This window comes from Rhineura floridana, chromosome 17 (genome assembly GCF_030035675.1).
Source record: "Rhineura floridana isolate rRhiFlo1 chromosome 17, rRhiFlo1.hap2, whole genome shotgun sequence".
In the NCBI taxonomy this organism is placed as follows: domain Eukaryota; kingdom Metazoa; phylum Chordata; class Lepidosauria; order Squamata; family Rhineuridae; genus Rhineura; species Rhineura floridana.
The window spans coordinates 30,838,942-30,854,505 of NC_084496.1; the positions used below are offsets into that span (position 1 = coordinate 30,838,942).

Genomic DNA, 15,564 nt, shown 5'->3' on the forward strand with positions numbered 1-15,564 from the left:
TGACACAGGAGAGGTTTATTACTATAAATATAGAAACACATCAACCCAGCTCTGAAGAGATTGGCCCCTAGCAGAGGAGGGCAAGGAAGCGGCTGGCAGAATTGGGCAGCCAGTCCACAAGGGGAGGGACCCCCTCCTCCCGGGTACAGATGACGGTGGCAGTGGCAAAGGCACAAGGCAGCTTGGGCCCAGGCCCGGGAGCTCAAGGTGGGGATGGAAAAGGCTATGCCCCCCTCTCGAGGCATGGCCCTGGCAAGTGACAGAATGGCCTGGCAGAGCACTGCCCTCCAACTGCCTCAGGCAAAGGGGAAGCAGCCGGCTTTGTTGGCATCGCCCTCGGGCAAAAGCGCCCCCAAGAGCAGTTTCTCTACGCCACTCCCAAATGCACAGAGAAGCATCCACACAAGTTGTGAGGGCAGCTCCAAGTGGAGAGCAAGCCCTCTTCCAGGCCCAGGGCTTGAGTGCAGGTGTCAGGTTAGAGTGGATTCGGCAGGTTTGTGTGTGCGTGTGTGGGGGAAACAGCTGAGAGCTGAGCTCACAAGGCTGGGCAGGCTCCCCACACCGGTTTTCTGCCACCTCCTCTGGTGGCATCACCTCTCTAGCTCAGCTCCCAGCCCCAGCAGCCAAGCCTGACTTTCCCACAGGGTGCTTTTCTGGGTTTTCCATGGCAAAGCATGGAGGAGAGAAAGTGCCTGCCCTCCCCGTTTCCTTTCTGCAGGAGAAGGGGGAGGAACCACCTGCCCCGTAGCTGGATGCTGCCGCCAGAGAACCGCAGCGCAGCCCGGCGGAAATTGGGAGATGGGGATCGGGAAGGAGAAGACTGAAGGGGGCCAGGGCCCCTACAGATATGGACAAGGCAAGGGGGGAGGCGATGAGAACAGAACAGCAAGGCAGGAGGGAAGGCCTTTCCCTCCTCGCACCTGGGTCACATCCAGTCCGGAAAGGGAAGAGCTGCGTTTGAGACGTCATGCACATCTGTACAAAGACCAAAATAGTCCTCGGGAGAGAGTCAGTCCTGGGTCAAGGCTGAGCCTGACAGAAGGGAAACAATGTCCAGCGTGCATTGCGTATGAATCTGTGTCACATAAAAGAACCCTTTGCTGGAGGGAGGAGGAGGGAGGGGCAGCTTCCCACAGGCAGGGAGAGCGCACAGCAGGCCCAGGCAGTTGGCATTGGAAGCGCCCAGGCTGTGGCTTCGGCCCCTGAGCCGGGTGCTCAGGAGGGGCTCTGCCCACTTTCCACGCAGAGATGGGGCTCGGTGAACAGGAAGGGCTGCCCAGAAGAGTTGGTCCGACAGCTCGGGAGAGTGCTGGTGAAGTCGGAAGATCCTGCAGGAGGGAAGGAGGGAGAGAGAGGCAGACTGAGGCGCTCCGCGGCCCATCTCAGTCCATCTGTCCCCAGGCATTCTGGAAGTCCAGGAAGAGGGCTGAGGCCGGGCTGTAGGGGCCGCAAAATCCACCACGCGGATGTGTGATTCGGGGGATCTCTGAGGTGGGTGTCTGGCCGCTGAAAGAGACTGCCAAGGGCCCTCCCCCTTTGCCAGTTTTAAATGAGGAGGAACGAGTCCTCTCTCAAGAAAATAACAGCAAGGGAAAGCTGTGCTGCGCATCAGGCCAAGTCCCAGAGACTGGCCAGCCACTCCAAGACAAAAGCGCCTCCTCCCCACACCCGAATTCTGGCTGCCCTTCCCCACCCACCCTCATGAAAGGCACCTGCCGGCATACGTGAAGGAAAGAGAAGACGTACCAGCTTACTCCTCTATCCCAATAGAGCAGGAGTCCAGGCCGAGGGCTGCCCAGGCGGGGCGGGGCGGGGCAGACAGAAAGGAGGGAGACGTTAGAAAGTCATCAGAACAGATGGACAGACACCCCCTTGCTGTACCACACATGGGACACTGGGTGGCGCTGGAACGCAGACCATACGTCTTTGCCGGCATGAATCACTAGCCCCACTCCTCCCTTTTCTAATACACTCTGGTCCCTCCCGCCCCAGGAGATCCTTACACTCACCCCCCCAGTTGCCCTCCGGGTTACAAAAGTGTTGCATTACCCCTCCACCTCTGCTACTCGAGGGGGCTGGCTGTGCCTTTCTCCCAGCTGTCCACCTTGCCTTGCATAACATGCATGTGGCCTGTACACCGTGGCCACTGGCGGGCTCTGCAGGTCTGTGTGTCGCAGACAATACCCACCCTCCAGTGGGCGCAACCTGCAGGTGCCTGGGGGGGGGAGGAGCAGCAGCAGCAGGGCAGTTGCAGGAGCAGAAGAAACAGAGGACCTTCGAGCAGGAGGGGGGGCAACATGGGGACAGAGGCAGGCCAGGGTCCTTCCCTGCTAGCCAAGGGAGGGCAACGGCCCGCCCTTCTCAGCAGGGCGGCGGAGGAAGTGTCAGGGGGAAGCCGATACACCCAGGTCAGGCTACAGCGACACTCCCCGTTTTTATCGGTTACCTGGCAGATACACGTCGGCTGGCAGTTTGCCCTCCAGCAGGGAGAGGTTCCTTGGCTCGCAGGTGCTGTTGCTCTCCTGGACGATGGCCTCGACAGAGTGAGGCTGGCTACCTGAGACAGAGAAAGGGAAGCCTCAGTGCCTGGGTGCACTCAGAGACCTTCCACTCCAAGCAACGCTCCCCTATAGGCCAAGGGCAATCCTGATGGGCCAAGAGCCCCCAATCCTACCCACCCCAGTTCCCCTGAGCCCTTCACATTTCCACACCTCACTTGCTTGCTACTCTTATTCCTGCTCCAGAGAGAGAGAGAGAGAGAGTCTCTCAAGGATGCCATAGCTATGTAAAGCTTTATTGTAAATATGACCACTGCATTTTGGCACAATGGCCTTTATCAAGAGATTATTTTGTTTCTTTGTAATCAAAACTTTTGTTTCAAAAGAACTTGCACAGCAGAAAGCTTTGCAAACTTGATTAAATTTGCAAACTGTCCATTGTTTTGGAATCCTTGAGATACATTTCTCTTTTTTTGTTCTATACCCTTGGATGTTTCCTGATTTTTGTGTGTGTGTTTGTTCTGCTCAGCCGGACCGGTCACCACCACAAACTGGGGCTGTGCTCCACCCCTCTGGGGGACCGACTCCTAACAGTCTTTCTGTGTCTACCTCCAACCAGTAAGAAATGTTTGGTGATTAATTACGTTAAGTCCAAGATATTAGTCTCCACCAGGAAAAGAATAAAGCATTAATGGCAGATTAACCATCTTATTGAACAGGTCATCTTGCCCTTATCCGGGTGTAACCTTCCATGCATCGGGCTCCTGGAGATCACACAGACGAAGTTTCTGAGAGCTGTGCTCGGAGTTCCGAGCTATGTGCCCAACGTGTTGCTCCATTTAGAAGTGGGGCTAATTTCTATCGAAGCCCGCACATGGATCCTCAGGAAGCTGATTTTTTCTCCTGTGGGCTTGGCCCCACTGACATTAAGTGATGCACACCAGTCAAGATGGAAAAGCTCGCTGTTTGGGAAACCATGAAAGCTGGGATTTACTCTTGAATATGTAAAAGCAAAAACTACTATCCAACAGCGAATCTGGCATATAGAATTACAAAAACATTTTGAGTCTTGCTGTCAGGCACCCCAGATTCAAGGACAACAGGAGAGCATTGGTGCCCATGTGCTACTTGACAAATGTGAATATCCCTAAACTCAGAAGAGCTTTCACTGCAGCTAAGTTCAATGTTCTGCCATCTGCCCTCCTGGATGGAGGGTAAAGAAGGGTACCCCATTATGAACAGGTCTGTCCATGTGGAATCAGAGAAGTGGAAACTGCGGATCACGTTTTATCGCACTGTTCCCTTTACAGGGATTTTTGTTATCCTTTTATTACTCCAATTTTACAGTTCATTCCGGGTAAATCCGACGAGTTTTAACTTAATGCATTTATTGGCAAATATGAATCCACAGGTTACTGCAAAAGTGGCTAGTTTCCGTGCTGCTGCCATTGCATGTCGGAAATTGATGACAAATGATATTATATAAGAATCCGGTATACTGACTGTAATCTCCTATTCAGTTTTGATTTTACCTGTTTTATATGGTTCTGATTTATTTATGATATGCATGTACTGGTCTGTGATCAAAATATTTTTTTTATTATGCATGCAGAAGGGGACCGGCCCAGGGGTGAGGAAGGTCCTCCACCCCACTCTAGCCCACCACAGGCCCAGCCAGGGCTTACCTTGCTGCAGTGAGGTGGCTGCCTCTGCCTCTTCCACTGTCAGACTCTTGAAATATAGGAGAAAAAGAAGAACAGTTCTCACTTCTGCCAAGTTCTGCCCTTAGATTTGGGCTGCACAGGAGGAGGGCGTGGGGCTCCTGGCTAAGCTCTTCCTAAAGCCTCCCCCCCACACACACACCCCTCTGCTTTCCTTTCCAAATAAGCAGAAACCAACACCACTTCCTGGAGGCTGAAGAAATAATTCCAGAACCGAGTTTGTTTTCTTAAAGCAGGAACTAGGTTGCTCTGGATCTCATTGAACGGAGCAGCTGGGACATTTCTCTACTTGACAATTTTGTTTATTTAATAAAGGTATGCCCAGCTTTTCTGTAGAAAAGTATATTCAAAGCACCTAACAAACCCCCCCCCTAATATGGAACATAAAACCCAGTAAAATCACATGTAAATAGGAATAAAAACACCCATTACAAATCTGACGAGGGCTGGAGACCTGGAGTCCGTGGGGCCAACGAGACATGTCTGCCTCTCTCCGTGCCTAATGGGAGGACGGCCCAAAGGACACTTCCTGGCGCCAGAGGAGCCCATCACTGTCTGCAAGCAGACACAGGACCAGCCCCCTTTCTCTGGGGCACTCAGCCAAGGAGCTGTTGGGTATTCCTATGCAGTTCCTCAACTGTGCACAGAAAGATGAGGCATGCACATTTCTGGCACAGTTGAAAGCACCACAAACACTGACCGCACACATGGTTGAGCTTGGAGCAGACAGCCCAAGAGGCAGGAGAGTTACACCTGTGAAGGAGGGAGAGAGGGAGAGAGTCACCTCAGGGGAGCCGCCCTCCTGCAGAACCAGCTCTGCCCCACTGAGGGGCAGGTCAGAGTCTTCTGAAAGCTTCTCCTCGTCTTCTTCATGGATTGGTGAAGAGGGAGAGCGGAGAGTGCTGGGGAGAGCAAGAGAGATGGCTGAGAGACTGAGGAACAGGTGCTGGCACTCAGGCCATGGACCCAGGTCCAGGCAGGAAGACGCCTGGGGTCTCCTCCCCTCAACACACTCCCAAGCAGAAGCCCACTGGTCTGCCAAGGCACAGGCCTGCCTCACTGTCCCCAGCAAGGAGGGCTGGCGGGGAACAGGAAGTCACCAGGTGAGGGAAAAGGAAAGGAAGGGTGGCGCAGCCACAGAGCCTTTGGGCAGTGCTTGGGGAGAAGGAGGTGGCGGCCCATGGGAACGGGGAAGGGCCATCGTGGCGCAGTGGAGGAACACCCACCCTGCATGCAGAAGGTCCCTGGTTCAATTCTCAATGGCAGCATCACCAGGCAGGACTGGGAGAGACCCTGCCTGAAACCCTGGAGAGCCGTTGCTGCCAGTCAGTGCAGGCAGTACTGAGCCAGATGGGCCAAGGCAGCTGCCTAAGGTGCTTCTCTCACCTGTCAGGTGACTTGCTGCGCTTGCCCTTCTGGTGGCTGCTCTCCACCGCTCGGTCAAGACCCACGAGGGGCCTGCCGGAGAGGGGAAGCCCATCCAGCACCCCGGTGTAGCTGATCTCATCGTAGAGGGGAGCTGAGGGGATGGAAGGCGAGACGGAGCGCAGGCCGTTCAGGGCTTCCAGCAGAGAAATGGGCTCGTAGCCAGGAGGGATGTTGTCCGAACACTGCAGAGGCAACATGGGAAGACTTCAGCTCAACCACGCCTATCATTTGTTGTAAATTAAACCATCTGGAATTAAAGCCTCTCTAGCTCTCTGCCCTCAACCACACAGCTTGGCCCGAGAGTGCACCTCTCCAGGACCACTGCATCAAGTAGTTTACATATTTATCACATGCCTCTTAAGATGAACTCCTTACAAGGCAGCTGACAAAGCTGAAGACCAATAAAAACAAAAGAAAGGTATCAACAAAAACAAAGCATTGTTGTACATTGTAAAACCACACACTCATGATCAGGAGGAGGGAGCGTTTATCTTCTAGAGGGCATCTCATGCTCTCTTTATCTGACCAGTGGAGCTGGGGGCTCTCAGGATTAAACAGGCCCATCAGGGTATGGTCTGAAGGGCACATGAGGCCACCGCCTCGCTGAAGCTCTGCAGGTCTGGAGGGGAGACTGCCTGGGACCGCCACATGTAAGCCACCTTGGGGGTTCCAGGACAGAAGGAAGGAGGGATCGAGTAGAAGAAGATAAAATAAAATACAACCAGCCAGCTGGTTTACCTCTTGCTCTCTTCCCCCCCCCTTTGCCCTTTTATAGCATCTCATCCTTGCAACCTATGAGGCAGGCTGATACCACCTCCACATTACCAGAGGGAGGGAGCCAGCCCTCTGGCAAAGGGGAAAATGAACCCCAGTTTGCCCAAAGCCAAAACTAACTCCTTTCCACCCTGGGCAAAACAGCCTCTCAACCTCCTAGGCTTCAAGCGTGCTTTGGCAGTGAAAGCATCATTATTTGCTCAGGAGAAGAATGTGCAGGGGAGTGCCGATCATTGCCTCTATTTACTGAGGGGCCATTCCTCACCGAATGCTCATCGTGGTCCAAGGTCTGTGCCAAGACAGGACTGAAGGAGAGAGGAGAGAGGGCCCCAGGCTTCTTCCTCACTGCTCGGATCTGCAGCAGGGCTCGGAAGGCTGAGGGGAAACGCAAGAGGAGACCGTTCCAATCTTTTACCCAAAGTCTTTTGGGGGCAAGATGCATCTTCCTTGCCTACGGCATGCTGGGTGCGGTCAGGAGCGCTTGGACCCCCCAAATCATCTGCTAACCAAGTTTATCAAGAAACACAGCAAGTGCTGCAGCAAAGGGTTGGGATTTGACTCCAGGTGTTCCAGTACGGGCCTAACTTTCCAATCAGCCCTTTCCGATGCCAAGACCGACTGCCGGCTGGCCCTGCAGAGCCCCTTAAAGAGACAGGCCTCAGAAACTTGCACCACCGCTTAACTCAGAACACTGCAATGCTCCTGTGTTCATTTGGCAAGACATGCACACCTTGCTATACCACAGAAATTGAATCGAGAGCGTTAATATTTAGTTCCCTCCCATCCAATCAGCAAAGGACTTTCCAAGAGACTTTCACTGGATAGTGGAGAACTCTGGTGTCCTTTGCATCAGACGGGACCACTGCAGTCGTCAAAGGTAAGGAGCGTGTGTGGGACCCGTGCACTCCAAGCCTTGGGCTCGTTTGCCCCGCCCCACAGCTACTCACGCAAGCGACAGATGGGACAGTTGTTGGCCTGATAGCGGAGGGTGTCGGCACAGGAGTTGCAGAGGCAGAGGTGCCTACAGGGCAGGATGAGGGTGTCCCGCAGGTCTGAGAGACACACCACACACTCGTTGCTATTGTCACTGTTCTCATCATCGCAGGGCTGCAGGGGGTACAGTCACTGAAGGCCCATTTCTCACAACAAAGTACTTGGAACCATCTACCTACAGGACAAGCCTGCAGGCCCCTTTCTGGTCTCCAACAGGCACCCTCCCCCACTCTGCTACCGCCAGCAGTATCTCAGTTTTGACACCTGGGCCTCCACGGACAAAGGCAGCTCCATGAGCAGCCCTCAGCTGCTTTCCTGTCCCTTCAGAGGGAGCACAACCCCATCGAGAACAACCCTCACCTTCCACACCTGGGAACCATGCACCCACACCATCTCTGTCGTGGCAGGGGTCAGCTGCAGTGTATGCTGGGAGGCTGAAAGGAGCCACAGCTCTGAGCCCCTGTGGGCCACGAGATGACCTCCGACCCCTCTGGAGATCCAAAGCACCGCAAGGGAGCATTCACAGGACTGGGGTGGCCATAAGAGGGAGGAAGAGCTCAGCCCTCCAGCTCTGCTTATTCCCCTCTGAATGGGGGGCTCCCCTCTCGGTCTGCTAATGCCTTTCCGTCCTGGGACAGCGGGGGGGGAGGGCTCCCTACCTTCGTCTCCTGGTTGTTCTTGTTCTCAATGCCGTAGATCTCCTGAAGCAGGTAACTGACCCGGTCCACCTGGGGGAGGGGAACAGGAAGCATTGGCGGCTATTACCAAGAAACCTGTCCCGGTATAGTTGTTGTTATTATTTCTACCCAGATAGTCAAGGCAGCTTACCACGGAAGTTAAACACAACACAATACAAATACACAGCAGAAAATGAAAAAACAAAGAAGAGAAAGTAAAATGGATGAAAACAGATTGAAACAGAAACAGAGAAATACAAGGGCAGCAATGTTCCTTCCCCACTGAGCACCTAAGAACTTCAGAAGAGCCCTGCACCATCAGCAGCAGCTGGATCCGCCCAAAGGGGTCCCATCTAGTCCAGCATCCTGTTCTCAGCGCAGGCCAGCAGAGGCCCCAGTGGGAAGCCCAGAAGGACAGCAGCAGTACTCGCCCCATTTCTGATTCATGGCTAGTACCCATTGAGAGCATTATCCTCGGGGAATCTGTCTAAGCCTCTTTTAAAAAAATAAAATAAAATAGTAATACAGCAGGGCCCCGCTTTTCAGCGTTCCACTAATATGGAAGCGCCAGCAGAGCATGGGGAGCTCCAGCCATTGTGCTACAGCTGACAGCGATCAGCTGTAGTGCGTAAGCTCCCCACGCTACAGCTGATCCCGCGCTACAGCTGATCGCTGTCAGCTGTAGCGCAATGGCTGGACTACAGTAGGGCACCACTTTCCGGCGGTTTTCACTTTTCGGCAGGGGCCTGGAACGTAACCTGCCATATGAGTGAGGCCCTACCGTAATATATTTTATTTAATGTTTTCAATGTAGTAAATCCAATAAAAAAACAGCAACAAGAGAAACATCCTTCTAGGGAATGGGGAATAAACCTCTTTTGAAACCATGCAAGTTAGTGGCAAAACCCCATCTGAAAATGACTGCTGAGCTAACCTTAAAGCCCAAAGTGGCCTGATTTAAATGCAATGATAAACTACGGGGGGGGGCAGTGAACAAGCCTGTCCAATCTTCAGACTTGCCAGCTGCCTCCTCCTCCTCCTCTTCCAGTGCAGCTGCAACGAGTTCAGAAGTTTCCAACTTCCATTTTCAATTAACCACAGTTTAGAATTGTATCTGAACCCTAAGCTGTGGCTCATCTTAACTAAGGTTAGTTGAAGCAAAACAGCTTCATAAATTATGGTTTGAAGCTGGTTTGTTTCAACAAACCATGGTTAAGATTAATCTCCCGGGTTCAGATAAAATGACTAACTGCAGTGGGCTAAAAACAGACGCAAAGGCCACAGAGCTCCTCCTTGCAGCCAGGCTGGAGGAGGAGACGGGGAAGCATGTGAAGCAGAGGCTCAGGTAGGCCCTTTCACAGTAACGGTTTATTGTTACGTCCGTATGAGGCCAGTGTGCGTAAGCATGGACAGGACACCATCCAGAGACTGCCTAACTGAAAGGAGAGCTCAGAAGTGAAGGGGGAGGAGACAATTCTGGGGAAGGAGCAGGTGAATCTGGGAGGGTGAACATTTTTAATGATGCAGAAGCACCTTGGCCCAATGATGAAAAAGGCTTTGAAATCCCATTCAGTCCACCCTCTTGTCAACAGCCAGGTCCTTCCTCTCCCTAAGGTCTTACAAAACAGGATAGCCAGACGTTCGTGTTTAGAAACGTAAAGGTGGCATACAAATCAACATTTTCACCAAGAAACAAAGCTAGGCTCAAAGGGGACAGATCAGATAGATCAGTGGAGAGTCAGTGAAGGCAGAGTGTCACTGACTTAAGGTTTCTTTTCTGCCACATGGGGTGTGGATGGGATATCCCCGGAGACTCTCCGGCGGAGAGAGCTCTTTCTCATTTCCGCTTTCTGGAGGAGGAGGAGGACGAAGAGAGTAACTCGTCCAAAAGTCCCCCCCTGAGCTCTGTGACTGGGGAGGGGTCTGAAGCCTTCTCTCCAACACCACCTCACCCACTGGAGCATTTCCCTGCTCAAGAGTTCTTCAAGGAACAGGCAGAGGGATCACAGGGCCAGAACCCACACACAGCCTGGGCATCAGAAAGGCCAAGCTCTGCCCGGCTAGCTGGCTGTGAGGCCCAGACAGCATGAGTGCCCCTGGGGGACCCTGGTCCACTTGCCAAGCAGGTCAGTGGGCATGGTGCAGGACCAGCATCAATGCCAAAGCACAGCCTTACAAAGAGGCAAGCAAGGACTTACGATCTGCTTCTGCTTCAAGGGCTTCACCGAGAAACTCCCATCAACATGCTGTGGAGGGAAAAAGACATGACAGGGACAGATTTGCTCTATCCTAAGAATGCACATAAGCGTACCATATGTAGGGAAAGTCTGGATTACTTGCTAAGGAAACCCCTCGGTCCATTTTGTAGGGTTATTGCACAGATCCATTGGATTTGTTTTGATTACACAATCCAAGGCTTCAGATTCTGCAGATTTTCCCACTAAAGGCACCTGAGGAGGAGGAGAGTGCACCGAAGGGCCTGGGAGGGCAGTGGGGCAAAAAGGAGCAACAGGAGTCACAGAGAGGCAAAGCCTCCCACCCGTTTCTATTGCCTAAGGGGGCAAGCCTAAGCCCCACTGTCTTGGGGGGGGGGACAAGCAGCAGCTGCTGATGGACCCCTCACCCTCACCCAGGGGCAAAAGGGGGCTGCTGGAGGGTGCAGTCTCGCACGCACTTACCTTTTCAAAGGCAGCCAAAAGGATGTGGGCGTGACCAGTCACTTCCACAACAACTAGGAGGAAAAGCACAAGGGGCCATGAGGAGGAGGCAAGGGGGCCGCAGGCAGCCCAAACCCACCCACCCCCGTTCCCACAAGAGGTTCAGGCCAGGTGGAGCCACAAGGGGCGCCCACAGTCTGATTCCCCCAGCAGCAGGGCTGTCAATGATGATGATGATAATTAAGTTTATTACCAACACCTTCACCAGAAGGTCCCTGGGCAGGTCACAACAATGTAGTATTAAAAACAACTAGAGAGGGTCTGAATATAGATTATATTAGATAAAGTAGATGGATAGACAGTCAAAAGCCAGGGTGAAGAGGTGCCTCTTCAGCATAAAACAAAAGCTGTACAGTTGAAGTTGCCAGGCGCACCTCTGTGGGGTGGGAATTCCACAACTTAAGGGCTGCCACAGATGATGCCCTCTCCTGGGGCTATCCCCACCCCAAACGTCTGAGGGCAGTGGAATTATCAAGAGGGGCCCTTCTGCCAATCTCAACACCCAAGTGGGGCTGTACGGAAGGAGGCGGTCTTTCAGATATTTGAGACCTAAGTCATTTAGGGTTTTAAACACTAGCATGAGGACCTTACATGGGGCCTAGAAACAAACTGGCAACCAATGCAGCAGTTTTAAAACAGGTTATGAGAGATCTAAATGGAACTCCAATCAATAATCTGGCTGCCGCATTTTGGACCAGTTGAAATTTCCTCTTCAAGAGCACAATCTGGAGTACAGAGGCCAAGTCATCTCTGTCCAAAAGGCACTCCTAGCCATTGACGCCACCTGAGGCTCTAGAAACAAGGCTGACTTCAGGAGCACCCCAAACTACAGACCTGAACTTTCCAGGGGAGTGCAACCCCATTCAGGACAAACACAAGTCTTTCCAGGTTGCAAGATGCAGCCTCAATTCATTGGCCCACATCCAGCCCATCACTGCCTGCAAGCACGGATCTAACACTTCAACTGCCTCTCCCAATTCAGAAAGAACGGGGAGAAAGAGAGAAGGGTATCATCCACATATTGATGACATTTCACTCCAAATCTCCTGATGACAGCTCCCGGCGGCTTCATGTGGATGTTAAATAGCAGGGGGCGGGGGCGGGAGATAGAACCCAGAGGGACACCACAGGGCAGCTCCCATGGTGCCACACAGGAGCCTCCCGCAACTACTTTCTGGAAACTGCCCTGGAGGTATGAAGCACAGTGCCTCTAAAGCCTCCCTCCCCGAGACACTCCAGAATACTGTGGTCAACAGCACCAAAAGCAGCTGAGAGGTCAAGAAAAATGAGCAGAGTCACACTTCCCTCATCTCGCTCCCGACAAATGTCATCAACCAGGGGGACCAAGGCAGTTTCAGTGCAATGGCCAGACCTGAAGCCAGACTGAAATGGATCCAAGCAATCAGTTTTCACCACGCATGCCTGAAACTGCATCGCCGCCACCTTGCCCCAAAAGGGGACATTTTCATTGTTTAACACTTCTGGGTCCAGGGAGGTCCTCTTAAGGAGAGGACACCCCCCCCCGCCTCTTTCAAGGCACTCTGATCAGCAACATTCTGCTTCACTGGTTGACCATGCAGGGTGCTAGTGTTATGGGGGGGCACTTCTCTCTATCCATTTTTTTTTCAAACTGTGTGCCCAGTCAGGGCTGGGGATCCTCTGCCCAGGGATCGAAGCAGGCCTGCCAGGCCTCCCCACGCGGGCCGCAAGGCCACTCCCGCCTGCCCAACTCCCGATGCTGTCTATGGCATCAGGTGTGGGGCAGTGAAAGACCCAGCTCAGCCGGAATTAGGGTTGCAGGGACCGACTATCAGTGACTGCGCCTGCAAAGCCCTCCGTGCAAGGCTTTCGAAGACCCACCAGCTGATAAGTGGTGCTTTGCAGCCTGTGCCTTTGCCTGCATGGTTTGATTTCAAAGTATGTAGGCAAAAAAGGGGTCACCTGACATCAGGTAACTGACAGGTGGACAGCCACACACCCTGTCAAACTTGGCCTGCAGGGGAAGGGGAGGTAACCACCTGGCCTTCCAGCCAAATCCACCTCTCCACCCCTGTGCATTGTGAGGAAGTCCTTCCATTTGTCGGCCCTGGATCTTCCAACACTCTGCTTTGCTGGAGGACCATGCTGAGTTTGAGGGTAAGAGAAGGAGAAAAACCTCTATTCTTCCTACACCATGCATTTTCTAAAGACCTCTGTCAGGCCCCTCCTGACTCACTCTTGTTCTAAACTAAAAGGACCCAAATGCCGCCACCTTTCCTCACAGGGAGTCGTTCCATCCCCTCGATCATTCTGGTTGCCCTTTTCTGAACCTTTTCCAGCTCTACAATATCCTTTCGAGGTGAGGCGACCAGAACCGCAGACAGCATTCCAAGTGAGGCTGCACCATAGATCTGTACAATGGCATTATGATAGTGGCGATTTTATTTCCAATCCCTTTCCTAATGATTCCTGGCATGGAATTTGCCTTTTTCACAACAGCCACACACACGGGGCAGATGTTTTCATTGAACCATCATGTGACCACATGCTTTGGGGCCTTGCCTGACCCAGACTCCCAGTGACACAAACAGAAGATAACACTCTCCTTTTTCCTCACATGGCATGCTGGTACAAGCAAACAGGGAGATGCAAGAGCTCCTTAAAACAAGATCCCAATTGTCTCTGGCTCTGCAGATGCACAGAAACTGCAGGATGTGGGTTTGGGCACATGCCTTTCAAGGGAACAACTCTTCCAACTCTGCTTGCAGACATCCCATGCTACAGATCCTACTATGGAAGCATAGGAACGGTGGGTTAGTAACGTGCCCCAGTTGTCTTTTTCCTCCCAAGTGTCCCAGATGAAACTAGTGATGAATCTACAGAAACTGATGGTGACCCAAATCCCTTGGGCAATACCAGTCTTTGCTTACTAGAAATACTGGCATTCTTTAGCAGGACACAAAGGCTCTCCCATCTCCCATATGGCGGTGGCCAAGGAGACTGCAGCCCCACTGGAGGAGCTGCAGAGCTACAAGTGGGAACAGAAGCTGGAGGTGGCATAAGCCAAAAGCTGCACAGGAGCCACCAGGCAAGCCCATCCTCTTGCCCCCAGCACAGAAGTTGAGCATTCTGAATACATTTCCTGGGACGGTCGGGCCCAGTGCAGCGTGGCCCCTTCGGAATGCCCCTCAAGTCTCCGGGCAAAACACGACGGGTGCAACTCGGCCAGCCTGACAGGCTTCCCCCTCCAAGGGACGGGAAGACAAACCAAGGAAGTGGGTGGTGCCTTACCATCACCTTCATCCACCACAGCCTGAATGACCACGGGGAAGATGCCTCGGTCCAGATCAAAGTTCAGCTGGAAGGAAGGAGCACAGAGGAGGATCAGTCTTGCCAGCCTCAGCCCGGGAGAGAGTTCTGTGGCTTACAAGCCAAGGCTCATTCAAGGAAAAGGTATCACAACACTCTATTTTTTTTTGGGGGGGGGGATGGATTCTTGCTTCTTTGGGTGGCAGGGTGCTGGAGCCCATGACAGGGTGCCAGACAACCCTTCACCTTCCTTCTAGCTCCTCCTCTTGGGGCAAGATAACCCTCTAAATTCATCTCCCAGCAGCTCTACAAATCTGCTCCTGTGCGGAGGCCACCACACCTGCTTTGCTTTCAAGCCCCCCCAACATCCAGGAGCCAGGCCCAGCTACATAAAGGGCGGGGGGGAGGGAAGAGAGCCAGACGCTTTTGTGCCATTGCTAAGCCAAGAGACCCAATTCTGAATCTCTTGGAAGGTGCTGAGAGGCCAGGAATGTCACCTCATCCTCCTTCCAGTCGGAGAAGTCAATCTTGAAGGACGGCAGTGAGAACTGCTGGCTCACGCCTCGCTTGTAATGCACCGTCTCCGACTGCAGAGAAGGGTTCTTTGCGCTGTAGCTGCAGACGGGAGAAGAAGAGGGACGCACGATCCCATGAAGAGGCAGCTGGAGGCAGATGCTGCGGTCTCACCGGCAGCCCACGGCGTGGGCCCGTGGAGCCACTGCCTCCAAGGGCCACCTGCTGACACCCCAGTCTAAGCTACTGTTTCTGCACGTAAAGAAGGGATACAGTCTGCAATCTATCCCAGAGTGCACCTCTCAGTGCTGCAGAGATGCCAACACTAACACTGGGGACAGCAAAATATCGTCCACTGAGCCACGCTGGTGAACTTAAGGCTAAGGTACCCATTTCTAGAAGGACCACATTCCACCAATGGGTGGGTGAAGATGTTCCCAACAGACACAAGACCTGTCCTAGGCAAGAGGGTTTCCTGCACTGAGCCCAAGGCGGCCACAAGGCCATTCAGTGCCAGGGTTTCCAGCACTTACACTGCCATGCCGCTCATAAACTCCTCTGTCGCTTGGCAGTAGATGGTGATTGCGACACGCGCATCAGCATCAAAGGTGAACTCGAGGCTGTACAAGGCCTTCTGCTTCCCGTTCTCCTCGGTGGGGCTGTCACTGTCTTCTTTATACCTATGGTAAAAGGGTGGCTGAGTCAGCAGACCCACAGCAGGCCCATTTGGCCATTAAGCATATTGCAATCTCTTGCCTGGTGCAGAAGCTGAACCCTCCCACCGCCTCAGCTTCTTCACGGCCCTTTATTACCCACCCGGTATTCAGGATGATATAATCTGCAACACTTTTTAAGATGCCCACAATATTTATTTATATTAGCAGCTTTTCTGCTAGACGGTCTCTGAAGCCATGTACAACGTAGAACAAGAACCTCACAATACAATTATTTTAAA

The 15,564-nt window shown here is 52.9% G+C and overlaps 1 protein-coding gene across 3 annotated transcripts in view; it reads right to left on the bottom strand.

The window, feature by feature from the left end:
- The window catches only part of MGRN1 (mahogunin ring finger 1), a 21,843-nt gene continuing 6,279 nt past the window's right edge, over positions 1-15,564 (bottom strand). For 2 of the 3 annotated variants that reach the window (XM_061600258.1, XM_061600256.1), the window contains exons 4-16: positions 15,143-15,289; positions 14,594-14,711; positions 14,079-14,145; positions 10,770-10,822; positions 10,290-10,337; positions 8,074-8,142; positions 7,369-7,528; positions 6,687-6,796; positions 5,606-5,829; positions 5,004-5,121; positions 4,184-4,229; positions 2,447-2,557; positions 1-1,328 (exon numbers count right to left, since the gene is read on the bottom strand). In XM_061600258.1, coding sequence (XP_061456242.1) covers positions 1,216-1,328; positions 2,447-2,557; positions 4,184-4,229; positions 5,004-5,121; positions 5,606-5,829; positions 6,687-6,796; positions 7,369-7,528; positions 8,074-8,142; positions 10,290-10,337; positions 10,770-10,822; positions 14,079-14,145; positions 14,594-14,711; positions 15,143-15,289 — 1,384 coding nt within the window. In that variant the 3' untranslated portion in view covers positions 1-1,215. Of the gene's footprint in view, positions 1,329-1,746; positions 1,792-2,446; positions 2,558-4,183; positions 4,230-5,003; positions 5,122-5,605; positions 5,830-6,686; positions 6,797-7,368; positions 7,529-8,073; positions 8,143-10,289; positions 10,338-10,769; positions 10,823-14,078; positions 14,146-14,593; positions 14,712-15,142; positions 15,290-15,564 lie in introns of all 3 variants that reach the window. The other variant, XM_061600257.1, reaches the window with a different exon arrangement.